The sequence below is a fragment of the Hyla sarda genome, chromosome 9 (assembly GCF_029499605.1).
Source record: "Hyla sarda isolate aHylSar1 chromosome 9, aHylSar1.hap1, whole genome shotgun sequence".
Taxonomy (NCBI): Eukaryota; Metazoa; Chordata; class Amphibia; order Anura; family Hylidae; genus Hyla; species Hyla sarda.
Genome location: NC_079197.1, coordinates 169,978,536 through 169,999,571, shown reverse-complemented (window position 1 = coordinate 169,999,571; position 21,036 = coordinate 169,978,536). Strand labels below are relative to the sequence as shown.

General features: G+C 44.3%; 2 protein-coding genes across 9 annotated transcripts in view; one reads left to right on the top strand and one right to left on the bottom strand.

The window, feature by feature from the left end:
* LOC130291077 (neurogenic locus notch homolog protein 1-like) overlaps window positions 1–13,064 on the top strand; it is a 72,752-nt gene extending 59,688 nt beyond the window's left edge. Inside the window, exons 23-32 of the mRNA XM_056539450.1 lie at window positions 133–428; window positions 1,946–2,314; window positions 2,394–2,536; window positions 4,236–4,464; window positions 7,637–7,715; window positions 7,802–7,943; window positions 8,562–8,869; window positions 8,985–9,132; window positions 9,676–9,773; window positions 10,677–13,064. Coding sequence (XP_056395425.1) covers window positions 133–428; window positions 1,946–2,314; window positions 2,394–2,536; window positions 4,236–4,464; window positions 7,637–7,715; window positions 7,802–7,943; window positions 8,562–8,869; window positions 8,985–9,132; window positions 9,676–9,773; window positions 10,677–11,531 — 2,667 coding nt within the window. The 3' untranslated portion in view covers window positions 11,532–13,064. The remainder of the gene's footprint in view (window positions 1–132; window positions 429–1,945; window positions 2,315–2,393; window positions 2,537–4,235; window positions 4,465–7,636; window positions 7,716–7,801; window positions 7,944–8,561; window positions 8,870–8,984; window positions 9,133–9,675; window positions 9,774–10,676) is intronic.
* Window positions 13,065–17,606: 4,542 nt separating this feature from the next.
* The window catches only part of GPSM3 (G protein signaling modulator 3), a 109,945-nt gene continuing 106,515 nt past the window's right edge, over window positions 17,607–21,036 (bottom strand). For all 8 annotated transcript variants that reach the window (XM_056538162.1, XM_056538164.1, XM_056538160.1 and 5 more), the window contains one exon: window positions 17,607–17,887. In XM_056538162.1, the coding sequence (XP_056394137.1) occupies window positions 17,741–17,887 (147 nt within the window). In that variant the 3' untranslated portion in view covers window positions 17,607–17,740. The remainder of the gene's footprint in view (window positions 17,888–21,036) is intronic.

Here is a 21,036-nt window from a genome sequence, read left to right as displayed (position 1 = left end):
TACAATTCTCCCTACAGACGTACAATCATTGGTGCTTCGTTTTCATTGAGTTCCATAAATCACCATCTGACCCCATTACATACCTATGGATCTTTATCTTGTTTTTTCTTTTTCCTTTGTATCTTCACTCAGGGGTATTTGGGTCCGACCTGCAGCACTGATGTATGCACATCCTTCACTTGCTATTTTGGTGGAACTTGTGTCCTGGGATTGGATGGGAAACCACATTGTAATTGTTCCCATGGTTTTACTGGACCGAGGTGCCAACAGTATGTGGGACCTACCGCCTCACCTCCCCAGGGGCCATGGAAATATTGTCCACATGTAGATTGCCGGAGAACCTTCCGAAATGGAATCTGTGACAAACAATGTAACAATAAGGCGTGCCTATATGATGGGTTTGACTGTAACTCTACAGGAATCTGCAAGTAAGTCATCATGAATATCTAAGGACCTGTTGGCACACAAGAGCCATTTTTAATTTATCTGGGTGGGAACTGTGGCTTTGTTCATGCTGATCCTTGAAAGAGTACCTGTCACCAAACTAAACTTAATATATTGTTCCTTATGTAATTATAAGACACTTTGCTATTTACTTACTGTTAAAATTCTCAAACTTTTATATGTTTTTAATGTGATGGAAAAAACGGCCACTAGGAGGCTCTGTTCTGTTCCCTGCACAAGTCAAACAGATAGTTTGGTCTCCTCCCGCCCTGGCAGGAGACCAAACTCAGGAAGTGTGTGCAGGACATGGCAAGGTACAGCTCTCACAGGCTTCAGTGACATCGCGCCTGCTGGGGAACGCCCACTTTCTCCTGCCAGGAGCTCAGACAATGTGAGAAAATGGAAAGGTATGATATACAGCTTTTAAAAGCTTGGAAATGTTTTTTAAGGGCAGGAGAGGTGTTAGGAGTAGTTAGGGAATATAATCTGAATTAGTTTAGAAAATATGGTTTGATGACAGGCACTCTTGAAAATAATGACAGTAAGAATAGCTAGAACTACATTAAAGACAATAACACCAGCAGGGCACAAGTAGAGTAGAACTGCAGGTGGACATAATAGAGATTTCCATATTGTTCATTGTATGTAGAAAGTGACACTATTCCCATATTCATATACCAGTGGTCCCTCAACATACGATGGTAATCCGTTCCAAATGGACCATCGTTTGTTGAAACCATCGCATGTTGAGGGATCCGTGCAATGTAAAGTATAGGACAGTGGTCTACAACTTGCTGACCTCCAGATGTTGCAAAACTACAACACCCAGCATGCCCGGACAGCTGTTGGCTGTCCAGGCATGCTGGGTGTTGTAGTTTTGAGCCATCTGGAGGTCCGCAGGTTGAAGACCACTGTTAGAGGAAGTTGTACTCACCTGTCCCCGCCGCTCCAGACCGTCACCGCTCATCACCTCTGCCCTGGATGTCCCCGTCCATCAATGTCGCCGCGTCCCCGAGGTGTCCCCGACGCTCCGGTAAGGCCTCTGCTTCCCTGGCATCCGCGCGCTCCGTCGCCGCCATCAGGTCGCTACGCACGCCGCTCCTATTGGATGACGGGACGGCGTGCGCAGCGACGTGATGACGACGATGGAGAGCACCGACGATGCAGGGGATCCCGAAGAGGACGTGCCGGAGCCCCGAGGACAGGTAAGAGATCGTCACCGGAGCTCACGGGGCACCGTAAATGGCTATCTGGTGGCAACTGAAGCAGTCTGCGCTGCCGGATAGCCGTTTATGCGATGGCCCCGACATAAAAAAGCATTGTATGTTGATGCAGCCTTCAACATGCGATGGCCTCTGAGAGGCCATCGCATGTTGAAATTATCGTATGTTGGGGCCATCGTAGGTCGAGGGGTCACTGTATCCAATATATGAAGGCCTCAGAAGCTCTGCATGTCTTCTATTGTTCCACCTCTTATCTCTTCATCTCCCTCTTTCCACAGTCTTCTCTATGACAAGTACTGCCTTGATCACTTCGCCAATGGTCACTGTGAGAAGGGATGTGATAATGCCGAGTGTGGCTGGGATGGAGGTGACTGTTCAGGACACGAGAGCCCCATAGGAAAAGTCATCCTGGTGCTGAGTTACAATGCCTCGGTCCTACACCGCTATGATGTCATCAAACTATTGCGCTTCCTGTCCATGCACCTCCATGCAAAGTTACGACTAGCAAGAGACAATGATGGAGATATGTTGTTCAGGTTGTGTAAAGAAAACGATCCTCAAGACCTGGATCCTGAGAAGTTGGAAAGGTGGAAGTATGAAATGGCCACTAATCCAAGGCAGGAACATGAGGGGAAAGAGACTATTGGGTAAGTGGGATGATAAGGAACTGACAAAGATGGAGGAAAAAAACCCAAGGCGTTGTGTCTCATGTCTTCTGTTCCCCAGGTGTGTCCTGTACATGGAGATACTTGGCTCCCACTGTCCCTTGTCTTCATGTATTGACTCCTCTGAAGAGGCCGTTCACTTCTTGGAAGCTCTAAATGCGACAGAACAGCAATATACTTTCCTGGGAGTAAGTCATATTCCAAGTAAGTACACAGCAGATAATATTGTAGTGTATACTAAGCTAAAATTGCTTGGATAATAGCTATACAGGGCTGAAGTTCATTACTAAAGGGAACCTGTCATCACTTCCATGCTGCCGGAGCCATGAGCCATTGGGATGGTCCACCGTAACTTTGGCCTGACTCACCGGGCATAGATGATAGATCTCTCCATATACCCAAAAAGGGTGAGATTTCATAATCCAGACTTGTGGGGTGGCGAGAAGGTGCCATAGTCCTCAATGACTTGTGGTTCGGGCAACATGAAAGTAATGACATGTTCCCCTAAAGCCTCTACTATTCATGTGCTCTTACCGATGGCTGAACACAGGTAACATTGGCAGCAGATTGTAGACAGACCCATCAGTTTCTCGCCCATCTCTTTAACCTTGATTGGTAGATCTCTCTCTATATTTAAACAGGCAGTGATCTATTAAAGGAGTTCTATAGTGAAACATAATGTATCCCCTATTTAAAGGCTAGGGGATAAGTTATAGATTGCGGGGGGTCCGACCGCTGGGACCCCCCTCAATCTCCTGAACGAGGCCCCGCAGTCTGCTGGAAGGGGGCATGCCGACCCTTGCCCAGAGCCATGGCTAACACGCCCTCTCCATGTATCCCATTGGGATACATGGAGGGGGTGTGTGGGCCACAACTTCCTGCGGGTGTCCTAACGGCCTCTTCCGGCAGACTGCCGGTGCCCCGTTCAGGAGATTGCGGGGGGTTCCAGCGGTCGGACCCCTCGAGATCTATAACTTATCCCCTAGCCTTTATTCAAGGCTGACAGGGTGGGGAGAAGTTACCAGGGACCACCACAACTCAGAGCCCTGTTCAGGCAGCATGAAAGTGATGACAGTAATTCATCCTTTTGAGATGGCCAAACACACTAAATAAATTTATGTTGAGTGCTTATTTATCTTCATTCCCCAAAAGGTTGTAGTTTACCTTGTTTTTTTCACCGGGAAAAGAGAATTAAATACTGAATGAAACTTCTATGAGTGACTTATATCAAGTGGGAGCCAAAGGGTTGGGGAGGTTGAAATCCAGCATCAATATCAATAACATCTTCCATCATGGTAGAGTTATGTGGCTCAGCTGACAGCTGATCGATGGAGAGTGACTTGTCCCCTCTACTGTTTGGCTCAAAAACTACAGTGGACGTTTTCCACAATACTGCCAAGTAGAATCCCAACCTAATACCAGACACAGGCATTACTAAAGTATGGGGCCAGTAACTCACTTTACCATTACAGTCCCTTTAGTCAGCTGGTTGGTGGTGGATCCCATGTTTCAGGCCCCTGCAGAAGATCTTCTACACCCAAAATGTTGCTTTTCTGGGAAACGTTTCTGGTTAATGTAACAAGTGATGATTCTGTCACATGGACTTTAAACATCACTCAAAAGTTATCACTTTTTTGGTGTGTTTTCTTCTTCTTCTTTGTTGGATTTCTATAATGGAAAGGGTTCCACTAGAGAAGGTGCATGTATCCCTATATCTTCTAGTGCTATCCAAACTTCGAGGCCCCATGAACTGTAGACATTGGTAATAATTCTGCTCAGCAGCGGGCACTACTGAACCTCCAATATAATATAAAATAATAAATATCAAATGTCTATGGTCGTCATAATTTCAACCTTTGTTCCTCTTTTCTCCTTTGTTTTTACAATTCTATTTTCATATCAGGTGCTACAAGACCGTCCTCCCCCCCAATCCCGATCCACCAGGCCCCATGGTTTTTACCAGTGAGTGTTGTTTTCCCAATGATACTGATAGCTGTGGTGATCATTGGGGTGAAGGTCAGCAGGAAGCGGCAGCATGGCACCCTATGGCTACCGTCCGGCTTCAACCGTCACCGAGCACAAGAGGGGAGTAGGAGACGAGAACCCGTGGGGGAAGATTCTGTTAGACTAAAGTAAGGATTGTTGCTCTTTTCTTGTATTTTTTAACCCTTGACGACCTATGTAGTTGAATTAAACAACTGTAAATCAAAGGTGAACATATAGGGGCAGATCTGCTTCATGCAAGTGAGTACCAAGCTTCAGTACCAAGCACAGGCCTATGTATAGATACCCCGCTGTGCCTGGATAAACATTAAAGGGGCCGCAGCATTCTTTGGCCTTTTTATTTTGCTGATTGGTGGCAGTCACAGGGGTCAGAAGGGATAAGGGCTCACAGGGGTCAGAAGGGATAAGGGCTCACAGGGGTCAGAAATAAGAGGGAGATCATAGAAACACTTTGACACTGTTGCACCTAACTCAACAAAAGGGTGTGGCTTACTTGGAAGTGGGCATGACATACGCAAAAGGGGGTACGGCTTAAAAGTAAAGTGTCTTCAGAAAATAAAGTAAGAATCTGGGGCTCAAGGTGTCGGATATTCAGGAAAATATTTTATTTTGGTAATAAAATGTAAACAACAGTGGTATGTACCATATAAAATAGTTCCAAACATAACTGGTGGCACACAGGGCCCTTGTGTGCCACTAAAGTCACAATGTATTGTAGAATAAATCAGTACATACATGAACTAGATAAATGTGCAATATATTATATTGAATAAAATCAATCACACAATGGATACAAGTTAGCTACAAGTAGTGACTAAAAAGCTATTCCTTATGTTTAGCTGCAGTTTCTTGTAGTCACAAGGAAGTCTTTCTTTTAGAATCGCTATATATAGAATCGCTATATCAGCTAATATAATACCTTGGTAAGTAGTATTCGTTGTAGAACGTTTGTACCAGACGTATTCTGAGTCACTAGATTCAATGTGCTGAGATAAGCAGTAATTGAAATAGTTATAACAGTAAAGGCATGCTGGGACTACTAGCACGGTATTATAACCGCTTACCTTACTGGTACAAGGACGCGCTGGTCTGTATCCTCACCGCAGACTCTCTATAGCAAGAGGGTATGCTGCGGGAGACTCGGCCGTCTCCTAAGTGTCGCAGCATGGACAGATGGGCTCCGGTCGGGTGTACTGCTGCGCTCCTGCTCCGTTGGGAGATGATGTCTGTGCAATGATCCTGGGTGTTGTCCTTGTGGTAGGTAGCAAGTGTGACCAATTGGATTTACTATTTCAAGACCTCCATAGACCAGCGCGTCCTTGTACCAGTAATGTAAGTGGTTACAATACCGCGATACAACTAGTAGTCCCTGTACAAATCAGCAGTGTCCTCCTTATCAATAAACTGAAATAAAAAAAGAGAACAAGGATGCTGTTACGATTCGGCTGGCTGGATATGGATCCTCTGTGTCAGCGAGGGATTGGCGTGGACCGTACCGGTGGACCGGTTCTAAGTTGCTACTGGTATTCACCAGAGCCCGCCACAAAGCGGGATGGTCTTGCTGCGGCGGTAGCAACCAGGTCTTATCCACCGGCAACGGCTCAACCTCGCTGACTGCTGAGAAGGCGTGGGACAGAAGGACTAGGCAGAGGCAAGGTCAGACGTAGCAGAAGGTCGGGGCAGGCGGCAAGGTTCGTAGTCAAATAGGAATAGCAGAAGGTCTGGAACACAGGCTATGGACAACACTAAACGCTTTCACTGGCACAAGGCAACAGGATCCGGCAAGGAAGTGCAGGGGAAGTGAGGTAATATAGCCAGGGAGCAGGTGGAAGCTAATTAGGCTGATTGGGCCAGGCACCAATCATTGGTGCACTGGCCCTTTAAATCTCAGAGAGCTGGCGCGCGCGCGCCCTAGAGAGCGGAGCCGCGCGCGCCAGAACATGACAACCGGGGACCGGGACGGGTAAGTGACTTGGGATGCGATTCGCGAGCAGGCGCGTCGCGCTATGCGAATCGCATCCCCGCCGGCAATGTCAGTGAAGCGCTCCCGGTCAGCGGATCTGACCGGGGCGCTGCAGAGAGAGAGACACCGCGAGCGCTCCGGGGAGGAGCAGGGACCCGGAGCGCTCGGCGTAACAGATGCGCTCCGTAGTGTGACACCAAGGGATAAGATAGGTAACGCACTGTGTGAATTGCGCTTACCAAAGGAGGTTGTACTACGTCCAAGTACAACCATGGACAAAGGTGCAATACAGGGCGGTCTCTGCAGCTATTCCACGCTGATAAAATCCAAATAAAACCAATTTCTCGGAGCAACAGGGCGCCCTTATCAATAAAGACAGAATTACAATTAAAGGTGACACCTTCGGCTGGAGAAAATAATAGGTGATGTTCACAGCCCAGCGTCTCCCTCCCTATGGCATGGCCACAACAAAGGTCACGGAGCATGCCCAGAAGCCTTTCCCATTCATTTTAATGGGACAGCTCCTGTCTATTGTTGTCCATGGGGCTTGCTGTAAAGCATATCTCTAAATGCTGTCAAAAACAGCTCAGGCAAGATGGCTGCCCCCCTTTTAATGTACAATGAAGGAAATTAAAGAAAATACAATTAGAAAATAGAAACAGATAGCAAAAAAGACTATGTTAAAGTATTTGGCTTCAATCGGAAAAAAAGAAAACATGGGCACCACATTCCTTTTAAATACAACAAGAAGTACACCACTTTTGGCGCACATTTTTAACATAAATCTAGGCTGATAGATGGAGCACACTAAGATGGTCCAAAGAGGCAGCAGATAGTCGAAGAGTCCCTGTAATGCTAGACTGAAAAATAGAACATTTCTGATTATTTACCCCGTTGTATTTTCCCAGGACCCCCCTTTATAATCCCGTCTCCTTTCTCAATGTATCTGATTACACTGAATTATCTGTTCTGTAGACTTTTTGTACACAGTAAAGCAAAATGTGTTAAAGGGGTACGCCATTGCCCCAGCGTTCAGAACATTTTGTTCCGAAGGCTGGGTGCGGGCTGCGGGGGTCATGTTTTCACGGCCACGCCCCCTCAATGTGAGTCTATGGGAGGGGGCGTGGCGATTGCCACGCCCCCTCCCATAGACTCACATTGAGGAGGCGTGGCCGTGAAAACACGACCCCCCACAGCCCGCACCCAGCATTCGGAACAAAATGTTCTGAATGCTGGGGCAGTGGAGTGCCCCTTTAGACCATTCCTACAGCTTCACCTATAGGATCATGTGTTTTCCTCTTTTATTCTTTATTACTCGATTTCTCAATCTATTTTAGACCAATGAAACCCGACTCTGGTTATGATGATTCAGGCCCAGAAGATGGAATCGTGCCACCTAAATCGAGAAGATTAAAAGTGAGACAATGACCTCTTCGCTTCTCGGCTCCAGTATGTTTTTTGTCTCCTTTCTACAACTCACGTTCTATATTTTCATCTTCTAGATGAATACAGACCCGACCATTCTTGATCATCGACAGTGGAGTCAACAACACATCGATGCTGGCGTCCGATTCCCACAAGGCATTGCTTTAACTCCGCCCCAGGAGGATCCTGATGGTCGAGACATAGACGTGAGAGGTCCAGGTGTGTTGGGTTGTTGTGTTTTGGGTTTACTGCACCCAAACTCATCAATTCACCTTTACTCGCCCCAGCAAATTATGTAAAGAGTACCTGTCACCAAACTAAACTTTTAATATATTGTTCCTTATGTAATTATAAGACACTTTGCTATTTACTTCCTGTTAAAATTCTCAACCTTTATATGTTTTTAATGTGAATGAATAAATGGCCACTAGGTGGCTCTGTTCTGTTCCCTGCCATAAGTCACACAGTTAGTTTGGTCTCCTCCCGGCCTGGCAGGAGACCAAACCCAGAAAGTGTGCGCGGGGCATGGTGAGTCACAGCTCTCACAGGCTTCAGTGACATCACACCTGCTGGGGAACGCCCACTTTCTCCTGTCGGGAGCTCACACAGTGTGAGCAAGGGAAAACATATGATACAGAGCTTTTTAAAGCTCGGAAATTTTTTTTAAGGGCAGGAGGGGTGTCAGGAGTAATTAGGGAATATAATCTGAGTTAGTTTACAAAATATGGTTTGATGACAGGTTCTCTTTAAAAGTATTAGAATATTTACCTGAGTTTATACAGTGGACACATTTCTAGCCATTTTCTTACTTTTTTCCTTTATTTGCCCATATTATAGATGGAGTGACTCCACTAATGTCGGCCATCTGTGCGGGAGGCGGCCTGGAACCTGCCGGAGGAGGTGTTGATCCACCAGAAGTTGAATGTTCAGCAAGTGTCATTTCAGACCTCATTGGCCAGGGGGCCAGTCTCAATGCCCAGATAGATTCTACCGGGGAGACGGCTCTTCACCTTGCTGCTCGTTTTTCCAGACAAGATGGTATAAAGTGCATGTTGGATGCTGGAGCTGATACCAACGTCCAGGACAGGCTGGGCCGGACCCCACTTCATACAGCTATTGCTGCAGATGCGCTGGGTGTTTTCCAGGTAGATGTTGAAGAGAGTCATAGACATCACCGATGGGCATGCTCAGTTAAATTGTTTCATAGCAAATTAAAGATCTTAATCACATCAATAATTTCTCCCCTTTTTTATTTTTAAGACCCTCTTGAGATGCCGGCAGACAGATATTGATGCCCGAATGCACGATGGGTGTACACCACTAATCTTGGCCTCTCGCCTCCCTGTACAAAATATGGTGGAAGAGCTTGTCGCATGTGGTGCAGATATTGGAGCAACTGATAACAGAGGTATGTATGTACATTTATATCAGCGCCGCTTTGGATAAAGTAGACTTAGTATTGGATATACTCTAAAGGTGGCCAAACATATTCGATAGATGAAGGCTGATGCTTGGACAACTATTGAAAGAACATCATTTGATGAATGATGTTTTATAGAAGCAACCATAATATAGGCAATATATTATTGGCTGTTATCATTGGTGAAACTGGTCAAACACGATCTATGATGAATTAGCCTTCTGGGAACGTTCTGAGAACTTGAATGAGAAAATGTTTTGCCGATGATCTTATTTCCAACTAAAATTTTAAGCACTGCCGATTTCGATCCAAACAATGATAGTCCGCCATCATCTGGCCAAAAGATCATTCCTTGTAAAATTTTACCTGATTTACCATTAATTTTGGAATTGTCTTTGATGTCATGTCAATGGCTACCTCAATGGTTGATGGCTACCTCAATGGTCATGGATAGTAGCTGTATCTTCTCCTGACATCATTGACTTGGATGATCTTCCTCTTTATTTTTGTCTATTTTTGGTTTTTCTATAGGTAAATCTGCACTTCATTGGGCTGCAGCGGTGAATAATGTCCCAGCAATGAAGACACTTTTGAGCAATGGAGCAAACAAGGACCTTCAAGACAAAAGGGTGAGAAAAAAAAGCAAATACAGGAAATTTATCAAGGCTTGCATGCCAGTTTTCTGGCATTAGAAAGTCATACATTTTTGCGCAGGCCTCATTTTACTAAAAAATGTGTGATTTTTCTTAAAGGGGAACTCCGGTGGGAAAAATTTTTTTTTCAAATCAACTGGTGCCAGAAAGTTAAACAGATTTTTAAATTACTTCTTTTAGAAAAATCTTCTTTTAGAAAAAGTTCTTTCCAGTCTGACCACAGTGCTCTCTGCTGACACCTCTGTCCATGTCAGGAACTGTCCAGAGCAGGATAGGTTTTCTATGGGGATATGCTTCTAATCTTGACAGTTCCTGACACGGACAGAGGTGTCAGCAGAGAGCACTGTGGTCAGACTGGAAAGAACTACATAACTTTCTCTGGAGCATACAGCAGCTGATAAGTACTGGAAGACTTTAGATTTTGAAATTGAAGTAATTTACATATCTGTTTAACTTTCTGGCACCAGTTGATTTAAAAAAAAATTGTTTTCCACTTGTTTCCACCGGAGTTCCCCTTTAAGTATTTACGTCCCTAGGGTTAATATACATTCCTTGTCTTCTTTCTTGGATTTACACAATGACCCATGTGCATAGAAGATCTTTTTTTGATGACTTCATTTGTTTGCTATACCTGACCTTCACAGAAATGTGCTCTTACCATTGTGTTGTAAATTTGTGCACTTGGTAACTTGGTTAGTACGTTAGTTCTAACTAACAGTAGATATGGTTCCATTGTGACCATATTTAAGTGCGCTATCATTTAAAAATGTTTTCATGATACAAAGCAAAAATTTAGAAATGAGTCCTATGTAATACTGTTATACCTCCGATTCTTCTTCTAAAATTGCCTCTCCTTTTTTTCTGCACATTGTCATAAAGGATCAGACTGCCCTCTTCCTTGCGGCACGAGAAGGTAGTTATGAAGCTGTTCGGCTTCTCCTTGAACAACAGGCGGATCGAGACCTGGCCGATCACGTAGGCCATCAGCCTCGACATGCAGCTAGAGATCGTGGCCATAGAGATATCTTACGCCTTCTCGAAGAAAGCAGCCAATTGCTGAATAGGGCCACTCCTGCCGTCCAACACACTGGAGCTCCACAGCTAAAAAAGACCCCCCGACCTCGACCCAAGGAACTCGCCAAACCTCCTCCTTTACCTCACATAGACTTGAGCAGTTCTTGCTACCACAGTGCCCCTCCTGGTTCCGCTCCACCTTATTTAACAGGAGCTCAATCGGAAACCAACTGCTGCCAATCGCATCATGGTATGGCAAACTATGGAGGAAATTGTCCACCCTATTCCCGAAGTGGCTCCTTCTCTTCAGGCGTGGCACAATGTCAGTGGGGTGGTCATAGAGGTTGGAAGGTTCATTTCTGTCCATCAGGTTGTACGGTGCCGGAGGCTTCTTATTCGGGTGGAGGACAACAGATGTCTCCTCATGCCCACTGGCTACCAGAACCTCACTATCCCAAATCTCCAAACTGCCAAAATCCTGTGCCCAACTACTGCTCTACTCCAGCTATGGAGCTACCACCTAACAAAGACGTCTCTAGTCCTCACGCTGACCAGATTGGGCAAAATATATATTTAACCCCTCCTTCATCTCAATATGGTTACCCTTCTCCTGCTAGCCCAGAAGAGACACAGTCCACACAAAAGACGTGTATGCATCACCATCCATTCCTTACTCCCTCGCCCGAGTCCAGAAATCCCTGGGGTATTGCTTCACCGTGATGGAACCAAAGGTGTTGATTCGTTGATCTAAAATTCCATCCAAATGAAGAAGGGACAATCCCAGAAGCACTTTCTGAAACATGGGTATCTTTACCCTTGTCTATGAGCCAAAATATCTAATTTCTTGCTCATTTCTTCTTCTATCGGGTTAATTTTTATTCTTAGGGACTGGAGGTGTAAATGTTGGCTCAACGTTCGAGAAGAATGGGACTACACCAAAATAAGTTCTAACAGATATAAAAAAAAAAACATGTTTTTTTGGGTAATATTTTGTTATGTCTGTTTAGACTTAGTCAATACCATAGACAAAGACCACACTAATACTATGGGGCCCTTTGAGAGTTCAGCCCCAGTTGGACTTTTACAGTAGGAAAAAACACTTGTGAAGGACTCACATCTTTTGAGGAACCATGTTATCAGCAAAGAAGGTTATGGGCCAAAGGCATGGAAAGGAAAGAGACTCAAGGTCTATTGGTCTAGGGCGGGGGGAACACAACACCATGATGGACGGCCATTTTGATCTTCATTATGGGGCCTTGTGACGAAATGTATTTATTTACCGAGTCTCGGGACATTGTTGAGAGACCCTATATCAGTGGTCGTGCTCAAACTGCGGACCTCCAGATTTGCAAAACTACAACTCTTAGCATGCCCGGACAGCCAACGGCTGTCCGGGCATGTTAAGAGTTGTAGTTTTGCATCATCTGGGGGTCCACAGCATGGAGTCCATTGCCCTATACAGTCAATGTCACTTGGCTCCCTTTCAATATACTATTTGTTATTAGGTGATATCTGTATTACCGTATATGTGAAGCAGATAGAAAAATATTGTTTGTAACCTACAGATTTGGGGGTATTTTTTCTACCCCCTGTATATGTATACTTTTCCCCCATAATTGTGTAGTAAGCAGCTCCCCCTGGTGTGATGCCAGAGCCAAGTGTTGTCATCCATTGGGATTATTTCTCCCGTTTTTGCTTCCTCTTTCTCCCCCCTATTTCAAGTTTTACACAAGATGGGTTTTTTTGTGGTCTGAGGCGGTTTCTAAATATTTAGGCTACGTTCACACTACAGAATCTGCCTCCTTTGCTGCCTCTGAAACCCTTTAGCACTAGGACCTCATGGACATGTGCCGTCACCATCGATGGCAATGCAGTCAGTGTGCAATTCTGCCACGTTTATCCTTTCAGCGGGTCCAGAAATTCTGCAGTGTGAACGGTGCAGCAGAATCCCATTGAAAACAATAGGAGGTTGCGAAATTCTTCTCCGAAACTCCTGGTCTGACTGAAGTCTGGATGCAGGGAAAGGGGGATGGCAAGTTCCCCAACTAGGATATCCACCTGTACTATTGGTTTGTATAAAGAATTCTAATGATAGGTATACTGTAAAATTCCCAGTACATTGCATCGGGGCCCAGTAGCCCTTGTAATGATAGATCATATGAATAGCACTTAGAGATAAGCCTATTGCACTTTTCATTGCAGGCAGCTATCTGAAAACTACACATTATTCTGGTCAATGTCTGTATTTTCTATTAAAACAATGGGAATAATATTTTTTTCCAGTGTTTTTATCTTATTCACCCAAAATCAGTCTCTGCCTCTACTAGTATGTAGGATGAGAAATACTAGAGTTTTTATAATGGGTAGAAAGAACAGTCAGGTGAGCTAAAATGGCGTGTTGTAGTGTTAGTTTTAGGGTACAGCGACAGACAGACAATAACTCGTGACGCCGGGGTAGGGTAACTCACCACGCTCCAAGGTGAAGCTGTTCTCCTGGGCCAGGTGCTGGGCAATAAAGACACCAGATGCAAGGTTAAGGAAAACCACTGAGGAGTTTACTGGAGAAAGTTGCAGGCAGATGTTATCACCATAGCAATACAGTCTTTCAACAGTAGAGTGGGACAGAGGGTTGCAGACGTAGTCAGTAGTGAAACGGCTGGGCACGCTGGGACTTGTAGTAAACTCCTCTTTTATGTTACTCGACTTGACTAGACTAAATTACTGGAGACTTTAGATGTTAGACTTTAAACTTGAGACAACTGACAGTAACTTGAGACTCACTACAGTGCATCCACGAAATTAGCTTACTGCCAGGCTTGGACTTTAGACTTTTTGGACTGGAGCTGCTTGAGGCTTTCTACTATGAATTTCTTCTCCCAGTTAACTCCCTGCCTAGAAAGGCCACTAAACCTAGGGCAGGAGAACCCTATTGGCCACAGCTGATCACATGACTTCTCTGCAGGTCTCTCTTAAAGGGGTTCTCTGGTGGAAAACTTTTATTTATTTATTTATTTTTTTAATGAACTGGTGCAAGAAAGTTAAACAGATTTGTAAATTACTTCTATTAAAAAATCTTAATCCTTCCAGCACTTATTAGCTGCTGAATTATACAGAGGAAATTCTTTTCTTTTTGGAACACAGTGCTCTCTGGTGACATCACGACCACAGTGCTCTCTGCTGACATCTCTGTCCATACTGTCCGGAGCAGCATATGTTTGCTATGGGGATTTTCTCCTACCCTGGACAGTTCTTAAAATGGACATAGATGTCATCAGAGAGCACTGTGCTCTTGATGTCACAGAGAGCTCTGTGTTCCAAAAAGAAAAGAATTTCCTCTGTAGTATTCAGCAGCTAATAAGCATTGTAAGGATTAAGATTTTTTGATAAAAGTAATTTACAAATCTGCTTAACTTTCGGCACCAGTTGATAAAAAAAAAAAAAAATACGTTTTTGGAGTACCCTTTAAAGGTTTATCAGTCCTACTAACAGCACATTATTTGTACATAGGCATAATAAACCTAAATAAATGATACAAAGGCATAAATAACATAAATCAAACCAAATTTTGTGGAGATGTGGGCTGAAATGGACACCTGCAGAAACATAGAGGATAATGGAAGACGCAATATCACCACTTTCTGTATTAAAGATGTATGTATTTATTCATTAGATTTTATAGCAAATACAAAACACGACATTAGAAAGATGGCATAATTTGTTCTGAATTGTTAAAGTCATATTTATTTTCTTATAGAAATCACTGACATTCGTTAAAACAATTACAAAAAGAATTGAAGAGTAAATTCAACCAGCATCGGTCGGCATTGCAGATGCCTATACAGCTCGGTAAAACCTCACAGTGGTTCCTATTGTAGATGGACCTAATGGCCGCCTTTATGTATGGAGGTGTTGTTTAGACTTCCCACTGCCTATGCTAAGAAAAATGGGAAAAAGAGAGAGGACAGCGTCTTGTGTAATTTCAAGGGCGTAAATTAGTAAGCCTGTATCCATAAGACCCCTACTGACATATGGACTCTCACCTTGTGAGACACTTGTTCACGCGTATCTCCTCAACCTTGTGGGGTAACCGAATGAGCTGCCGGCCATCATTCACTCTTCCGGTATGCCGAGCAGGGAACCCATTTTGAACAGTAGAAGGAAAGAAAAATGAATACTAGAAATGGTGCTGCTCTTGTATAGATCCTCAGGAGACATCAGATGAAGAGTAACAATAGTTGATTGATGCATAAAAAAACAAAATGACTATGATGCGTTTCAAGAGTTGCAGGTAATCTGCAATCTGAGGAAGTGAGATTCAACTTTGGGAATGCTTCACTGTCATTTTATTGTTTTTTTATATGTCATTAGATGCGTTTCGGGAGTTGACTCTGAGAAAGGAAGATTCAACTCTCGAAACACGTTTATTGACATAAAAAACAATAAAATGACCAAGACATGTTTAGGGAACACAGGTGATCTGGAGATTCAACTCCAGAAATGCGCCATTGTCATTTTATTGATTTTTCATTTGTCAGTAAACTATTGATACTCTTATCCTGACGTTTCCTGAGGATCCATACAAGAGCACTGCCATTTTCAATACTCATTTTTCTTGCCTAATATTCTATGCCTGTTAGGCCATAAGGAAGTAGCAAAGATGAAGTACCCCCACATAGGAAAACATAGTGTAACTGCAAACAGCATCTCCGCTCTGGAGAATCCAGCTCGTGTATCATACATCCACAGCCCATTGGTTTCAATTACAAATGAAGCAGAAAGCACCGGCCACAGGACTCATCAGCCCATCATTGGCGGACCAACTTTTTCTTGGCCAACCAATCCAGGTTACGGTGTATTCCCAATTCACTCAATGCCAAAGCTATTAAAACATTGGGTTACTGGTATTTCCTCCTTGGTCAACTTTCATTAGGGTGGGGTGAAATGTTGCCAGACATAGTGGGTCACCACCAAATATGATAGGATCAACATCATGTACAGCATCGGTCTCCACACTGCGGCCCTCCAGTTGCTGCAAAACTGCAACTCCCAGTAAAATTCTATATTTAGGTGGGAAGGAGCAGTAAAAAAGGTTGGGGCGCTCTCTCGTGGATGATGGGGGCGTGGTGAAATTGTCAAGAACCACTGCACTCTGGGTGGTGTGATGTCCCGCCGAGGTTATCAACAGGGACAGCACCTCACCTGGCGAGTGGAAAGTGGAAAGTAATAGCGGCAGTTGTGCTGCTCGAGACCCCCTGTCCGTGACCGCGAGGGGGTACGGAAATATTACAACCAGGAAAAGGAGAGTAGAAAATGGGGATACTAGACGAGCGCTACTGCTAGAATAAAAGGATGCGGAACGCCAATAAAGCACAGGACAGTTTATTATGGTTTAGAACAAACGGACAACGTGTTTCGGCATCAGCATGTGCCTTCTTCAGGTCCATAAAATAAATGATTTCAGTGTCCTGAAGCCTATGGTGTGCTGTGGTGGCGTGGAAGGAGACTCCATTCAAGTAATCCATCAGCCTACAAAACAATATTTTTTGCGCAGTGCAAATAGGAACATTTTTTTTTCAATTTACTCGGAAGTAGTGGTTAAAAACTAAAAATCAGTAGTCGACTTTACTAATCACTAGAAAATTATTTTTAATGGTCTCATATTGTAAAAACCATATCACAGTCATCTAAAACAATACACTATAGTAGTCAAGCCTGTGCAACAACAAAAAGGCAGCATAATGCATAGTATGCAGCAGGTAACATGTCCTGGGACCACTTCATACATGTAGCCACTCACAGGGCACATTGCAGAATACACATGGGGGGATCGGGGAGACTGGCCATTAGGGCTGTGACTATGGGTCCGATACCAGGGGGGTCCGACAAGCCCTTACATGCACTGTATTAACTTTTTTGACTGGACTGTCCCCATGACCTTTAAAGGGGTACTCCACTGGAAAACATTTTTTTTGCTAGAAAGTCATACAGATTTGTAAATTACTTCTATAAAAAAAAAAATCTTAATCCTTCCAGTACTTATCAGCTGCTGTATGCGCCACAGGAAGTTATTTTCTTTTACAGTTTTCTTTCTGTCAGACCACAGTGCTCTCTGCTGACACCTCTGTCCATGTCAGGAACTGTCCAGAGCAGGAGCAAATCCCCATAGCAAATGGACAGAGGTGTCAGCAGAGAGCACTTGTGGTCAGACAGAAACGAAGTTCAAAAAGAAAAAAAACTTCCTCTGTAGCATACAGCAGCTGATAAGTACTGAAAGGATTAAGATTTTTTTTTATCTAGAAGTAATTTATAAATCTGTTTAACTTTCTGGCACCGGTTGATTTGATAAAAAAAAATGTTTTCCAGCAGAGTACCCCTTTAATGCCAATGGCCTATGGACAAAAAGAAAGAATAACAGTAAAAAAAACTAAAATGTAAAAAAGTAGCTATTCTTTGCAGTCCTTTAAAAATGGCCACCATGGGCACGTGCCTACATGGTAAAGACAAGTCTGTGACTGTCACGTCTCTGAAGGATTGGGTTGTCTCTTCTCCAAACATCACAGTAGATCTTCTTCGGAGGATCCAGAACAGAGTAAGGCAGATCCCCATTACCCAGTCATATACTGGCGATCAGCGCGGCTCTACCAGATATTCCTTAAAGGCACAGACTTTGCGTGAAATTCATTTTGGCGCCGATTGAAAATAAAAAGACATCTAACAATGCTACCAGGATAATTGGTTCAGTTCCCTTTCGGATTCCGCGTCCACCGCACATTTTCATTGGCTTTTGTCTTCTGCAGTAGTCGTAATAAAGGGAATCACCATCCGTCCGTAAAGAGACAACGTCAGAGCACAGGAAATGGACAACGGGGGACAATTATGGTAACAAGATGGCGGCGCAAACTCTTTGCCTCCTTTTTTTTTTTTTTTGCCTAAGAGCAAGCGCCCCCTAGTGCCTCAGGCAGTTCCACTCTTTGTTCATCCAGTCGATTTCCTTGAAGGCGAAAGAGGATCTCGAAGAGATCTGCAGCAGCTTGAGGAATCGGGGGAGAGCTGCGCTGATCGTTCATTCGCTGAGACTGTAAATAAACAGAAATACCCAAAGGTTAACAAGTCTATTCAGCATTATCATTTATTGTTTATTCAATTTGCACCGTAAGGTGATTTTAATTCCTACCTGGCAGACAGTAATGGACATGTGTAGGAGGGATCTGCGCTTGTCTTGGGGCTAAATGGCTATGCTGTGAGATTACCATAATGCTGAGGCTAGCTTTCTGTGAACTGGTATTTCCTGTAGTATTTCTTTCTCAAACTACAAATCCCATGATTCCATGTTTGTAAGTTTGATGTCACTTTCCTTCCTTCCACACTTCTGCCCCCCACCCACACCCCACCCATTGAAACACAAAAGAGCTGCATTCCTTTCAAAAGACCAGTGTTTTCTAACCAGGGTGCCTCCAGCTGTTGCAAAATGATCTCTCTCCCACCCAGCGGTCACTCCACCCACTCAAGCAATTCAGGCTCCCTGTCATCAACTGACCAGTGATGTCAGGTCTCGACACACTGAAACTTGGAAAATCCTGAGACAAGTCATTTTGTATGCTGCTAAAAATAAATATTGGGGTAAAAATCACAGAAGAATTGTGAGAAAACCGTCAGACACAGGTACAGACACTATATTATGTACTGCACTAACTTTACAGCCCCTGTAGCATAGTCAAATAAAAAAAAAAAATCCTGGAGTACCCCTTTAAAGGTCGTGTAGACTCTTAGGGTGCGTTCCCACAGGGCGTATACGCAGCGTATTTGACACTGCGCAAAATTTACGGCAGCAGAGGGAAGCACGCTGCGTATTCCTCGCTCACTATACACACAGGGCTTTCCGGCGGCAGCCCTATGTGTGCAGTGAGTTTTGGAGGCGGAGCCCTGCGTCACAGTCACACCGGCACACGGCTCCGCCTCTAAAACTCACTGCACTCGTAGGGCTGCCGCCGGAAAGACCTGTGTATAGTGAGCGAGGAATACGCAGCGTGCTTCCCTCTGCTGCCGTAAATTTTGCGCAGCGTGAAATACGCTGTGTATACGCCCTGTGGGAACGCAGCCTTACAGAAGAAATATGAAAGGTTAGAATTCTTCTAAACCTGCTCTCTGATGCCACCAATTGGAGGTAATACCCCAGGATACCAATAGGTGGCACCAGAGAGCAGGTTGTCCTACTTTGGAAGGAAGTTTGTATATACTGTTGTAAGCATGTTTGTTTATTGCTCTCATATATCCACAATAGCAGAATAAAGCAATCCTATAATTAGTCTTGATTAAAAATACCAATTTGTGTATACAGCTCCCATTAACCTCTATGTGTCTCCATAGTTACAGACAACATAAAAAACCTCATTTGTAGTCAGATCCTGCACTCTACCGCAGTGTTCCTCAACTCAGGCCTCAAGACCACCAACATTTTCAATTCCTCCATTGGGATAGAACAAATGCTGGACTATTGGCCTTGAGGACTGGGCTGGGGTCCCGCCGTCACAGCCGTCACGCCCCCTCCCATAGACTTGCATTGAGGGGGAGGGTGTGATGTCATCAGGGGGCGGGGCTATGACATCACAAGCTGCCGGCGCCAGCTCCAGCATTCGGAACGGTTTGTTCCAAACGCTGAGCAGCGGAGTACCCCTTTAAAGGAAATACAAAGACAGCCAGCATAGAGAATACCTTGATAGAGTTTGATATAGTAAAGAACTCATGTGCTTGGCATGAAAAAAGCAAAGATATCTAGAAATGATGCCCCTGTAAAGAACAGAATCGCCAGCCTCTTCATCATAGTTAGAACATTCCTTAAAGGTGTTCAGATTGGTAAATTACTTCTTTTTAAAAATCTTAATCCTTCCAGTACTTATCAGCTGCTGTATGTTCCAGAGGAAGTTCTTTTCTTTTTGAATTTATTTTCTGTCTGACCACAGTGCTCTCTGCTGACACCTCTGTCCATGACTGTCCAGAGCAGGAACAAATTCCCATAGCAAATCAATCCTGTTCTGGACAGTTCCTTATACGGACAGAGGTGTCAGCAGAGAGCACTGTGGTCAGACAGAAAGGAAATTCAAAAAGATAAGAACTTCCACTGGAACATACAGCAGATGAGAAGTACTAGAAGCATTAAGATTTTGAAATAGAAGTAATTTACAAATCTGTTTAACTTTCTGGCACCAGTTGATTTGCAAAAAAATAGTCTTCCACTGGAGTACCCCTTTAATCTCAGAGAGAACAGTCTTAAAGGAGTACTCTGTTGCGGGGCCAGATTAAGGCTGCCTGGAAGATGGAGCACTTCATTATGATGCCCCCCCCCCCCCCCGACATTTCCCCCACATTAGGTGCAGTATACGGTAGTTCCCACATTAGGTGCAGTATAGTTCCCCCACATTAGGTGCAGTATATAGTCCCCCACATTAGGTGCAGTATAGTTCCCCCACATTAGGTACAGTATAGCTCCCCCACATTAGGTGCAGTATAGTTCCCCCACATTAGGTGCAGTATATAGTCCCCCACATTAGGTGCAGTATAGTTCCCCCACATTAGGTACAGTATAGCTCCCCCACATTAGGTGCAGTATAGTTCCCCCACATTGGGTGCAGTACAGTTCCCCCACATTAGGTGCAGTATAGTTCCCCCACATTAGGTGCAGTATAGTTCCCCACATTAGGTGCAGTATAGTTCCTCACATTAGGTGCAGTATAGTTCTCCACATTAGGTGCAGTATAGTTCCCCCACATTAGGTGCAGTACAGTTCCCCCACATTAGGTGCAGTACAGTTCCCCCACATTAGGTGCAGTATAGTTCCCCACATTAGGTGCAGTATAGTTCCCCACATTAGATGCAGTATAGTTCCCCACATTAGGTGCAGTATAGTTCCCCCACATTAGGTGCAGTATAGTTCCCCCACATTAGGTGCAGTATAGTTCCCCACATTAGGTGCAGTAAACTTCTCCACATTAGGTGCAGTATAGTTCCCCCACATTAGGTGCAGTATAGTCCCCCACATTAGGTGCAGTATAGCTCCCCCCACATTAGGTGCAGTATAGCTCCCCACATTAGGTTGGCAGTATAGTTCCCCCACATTAGGTGCAGTATAGTTCCCCACATTAGGTGCAGTATAGTCCCCCACATTAGGTGCAGTATAGCTCCCCACATTAGGTGCAGTATAGTTCCCCACATTAGGTGCAGTATAGTC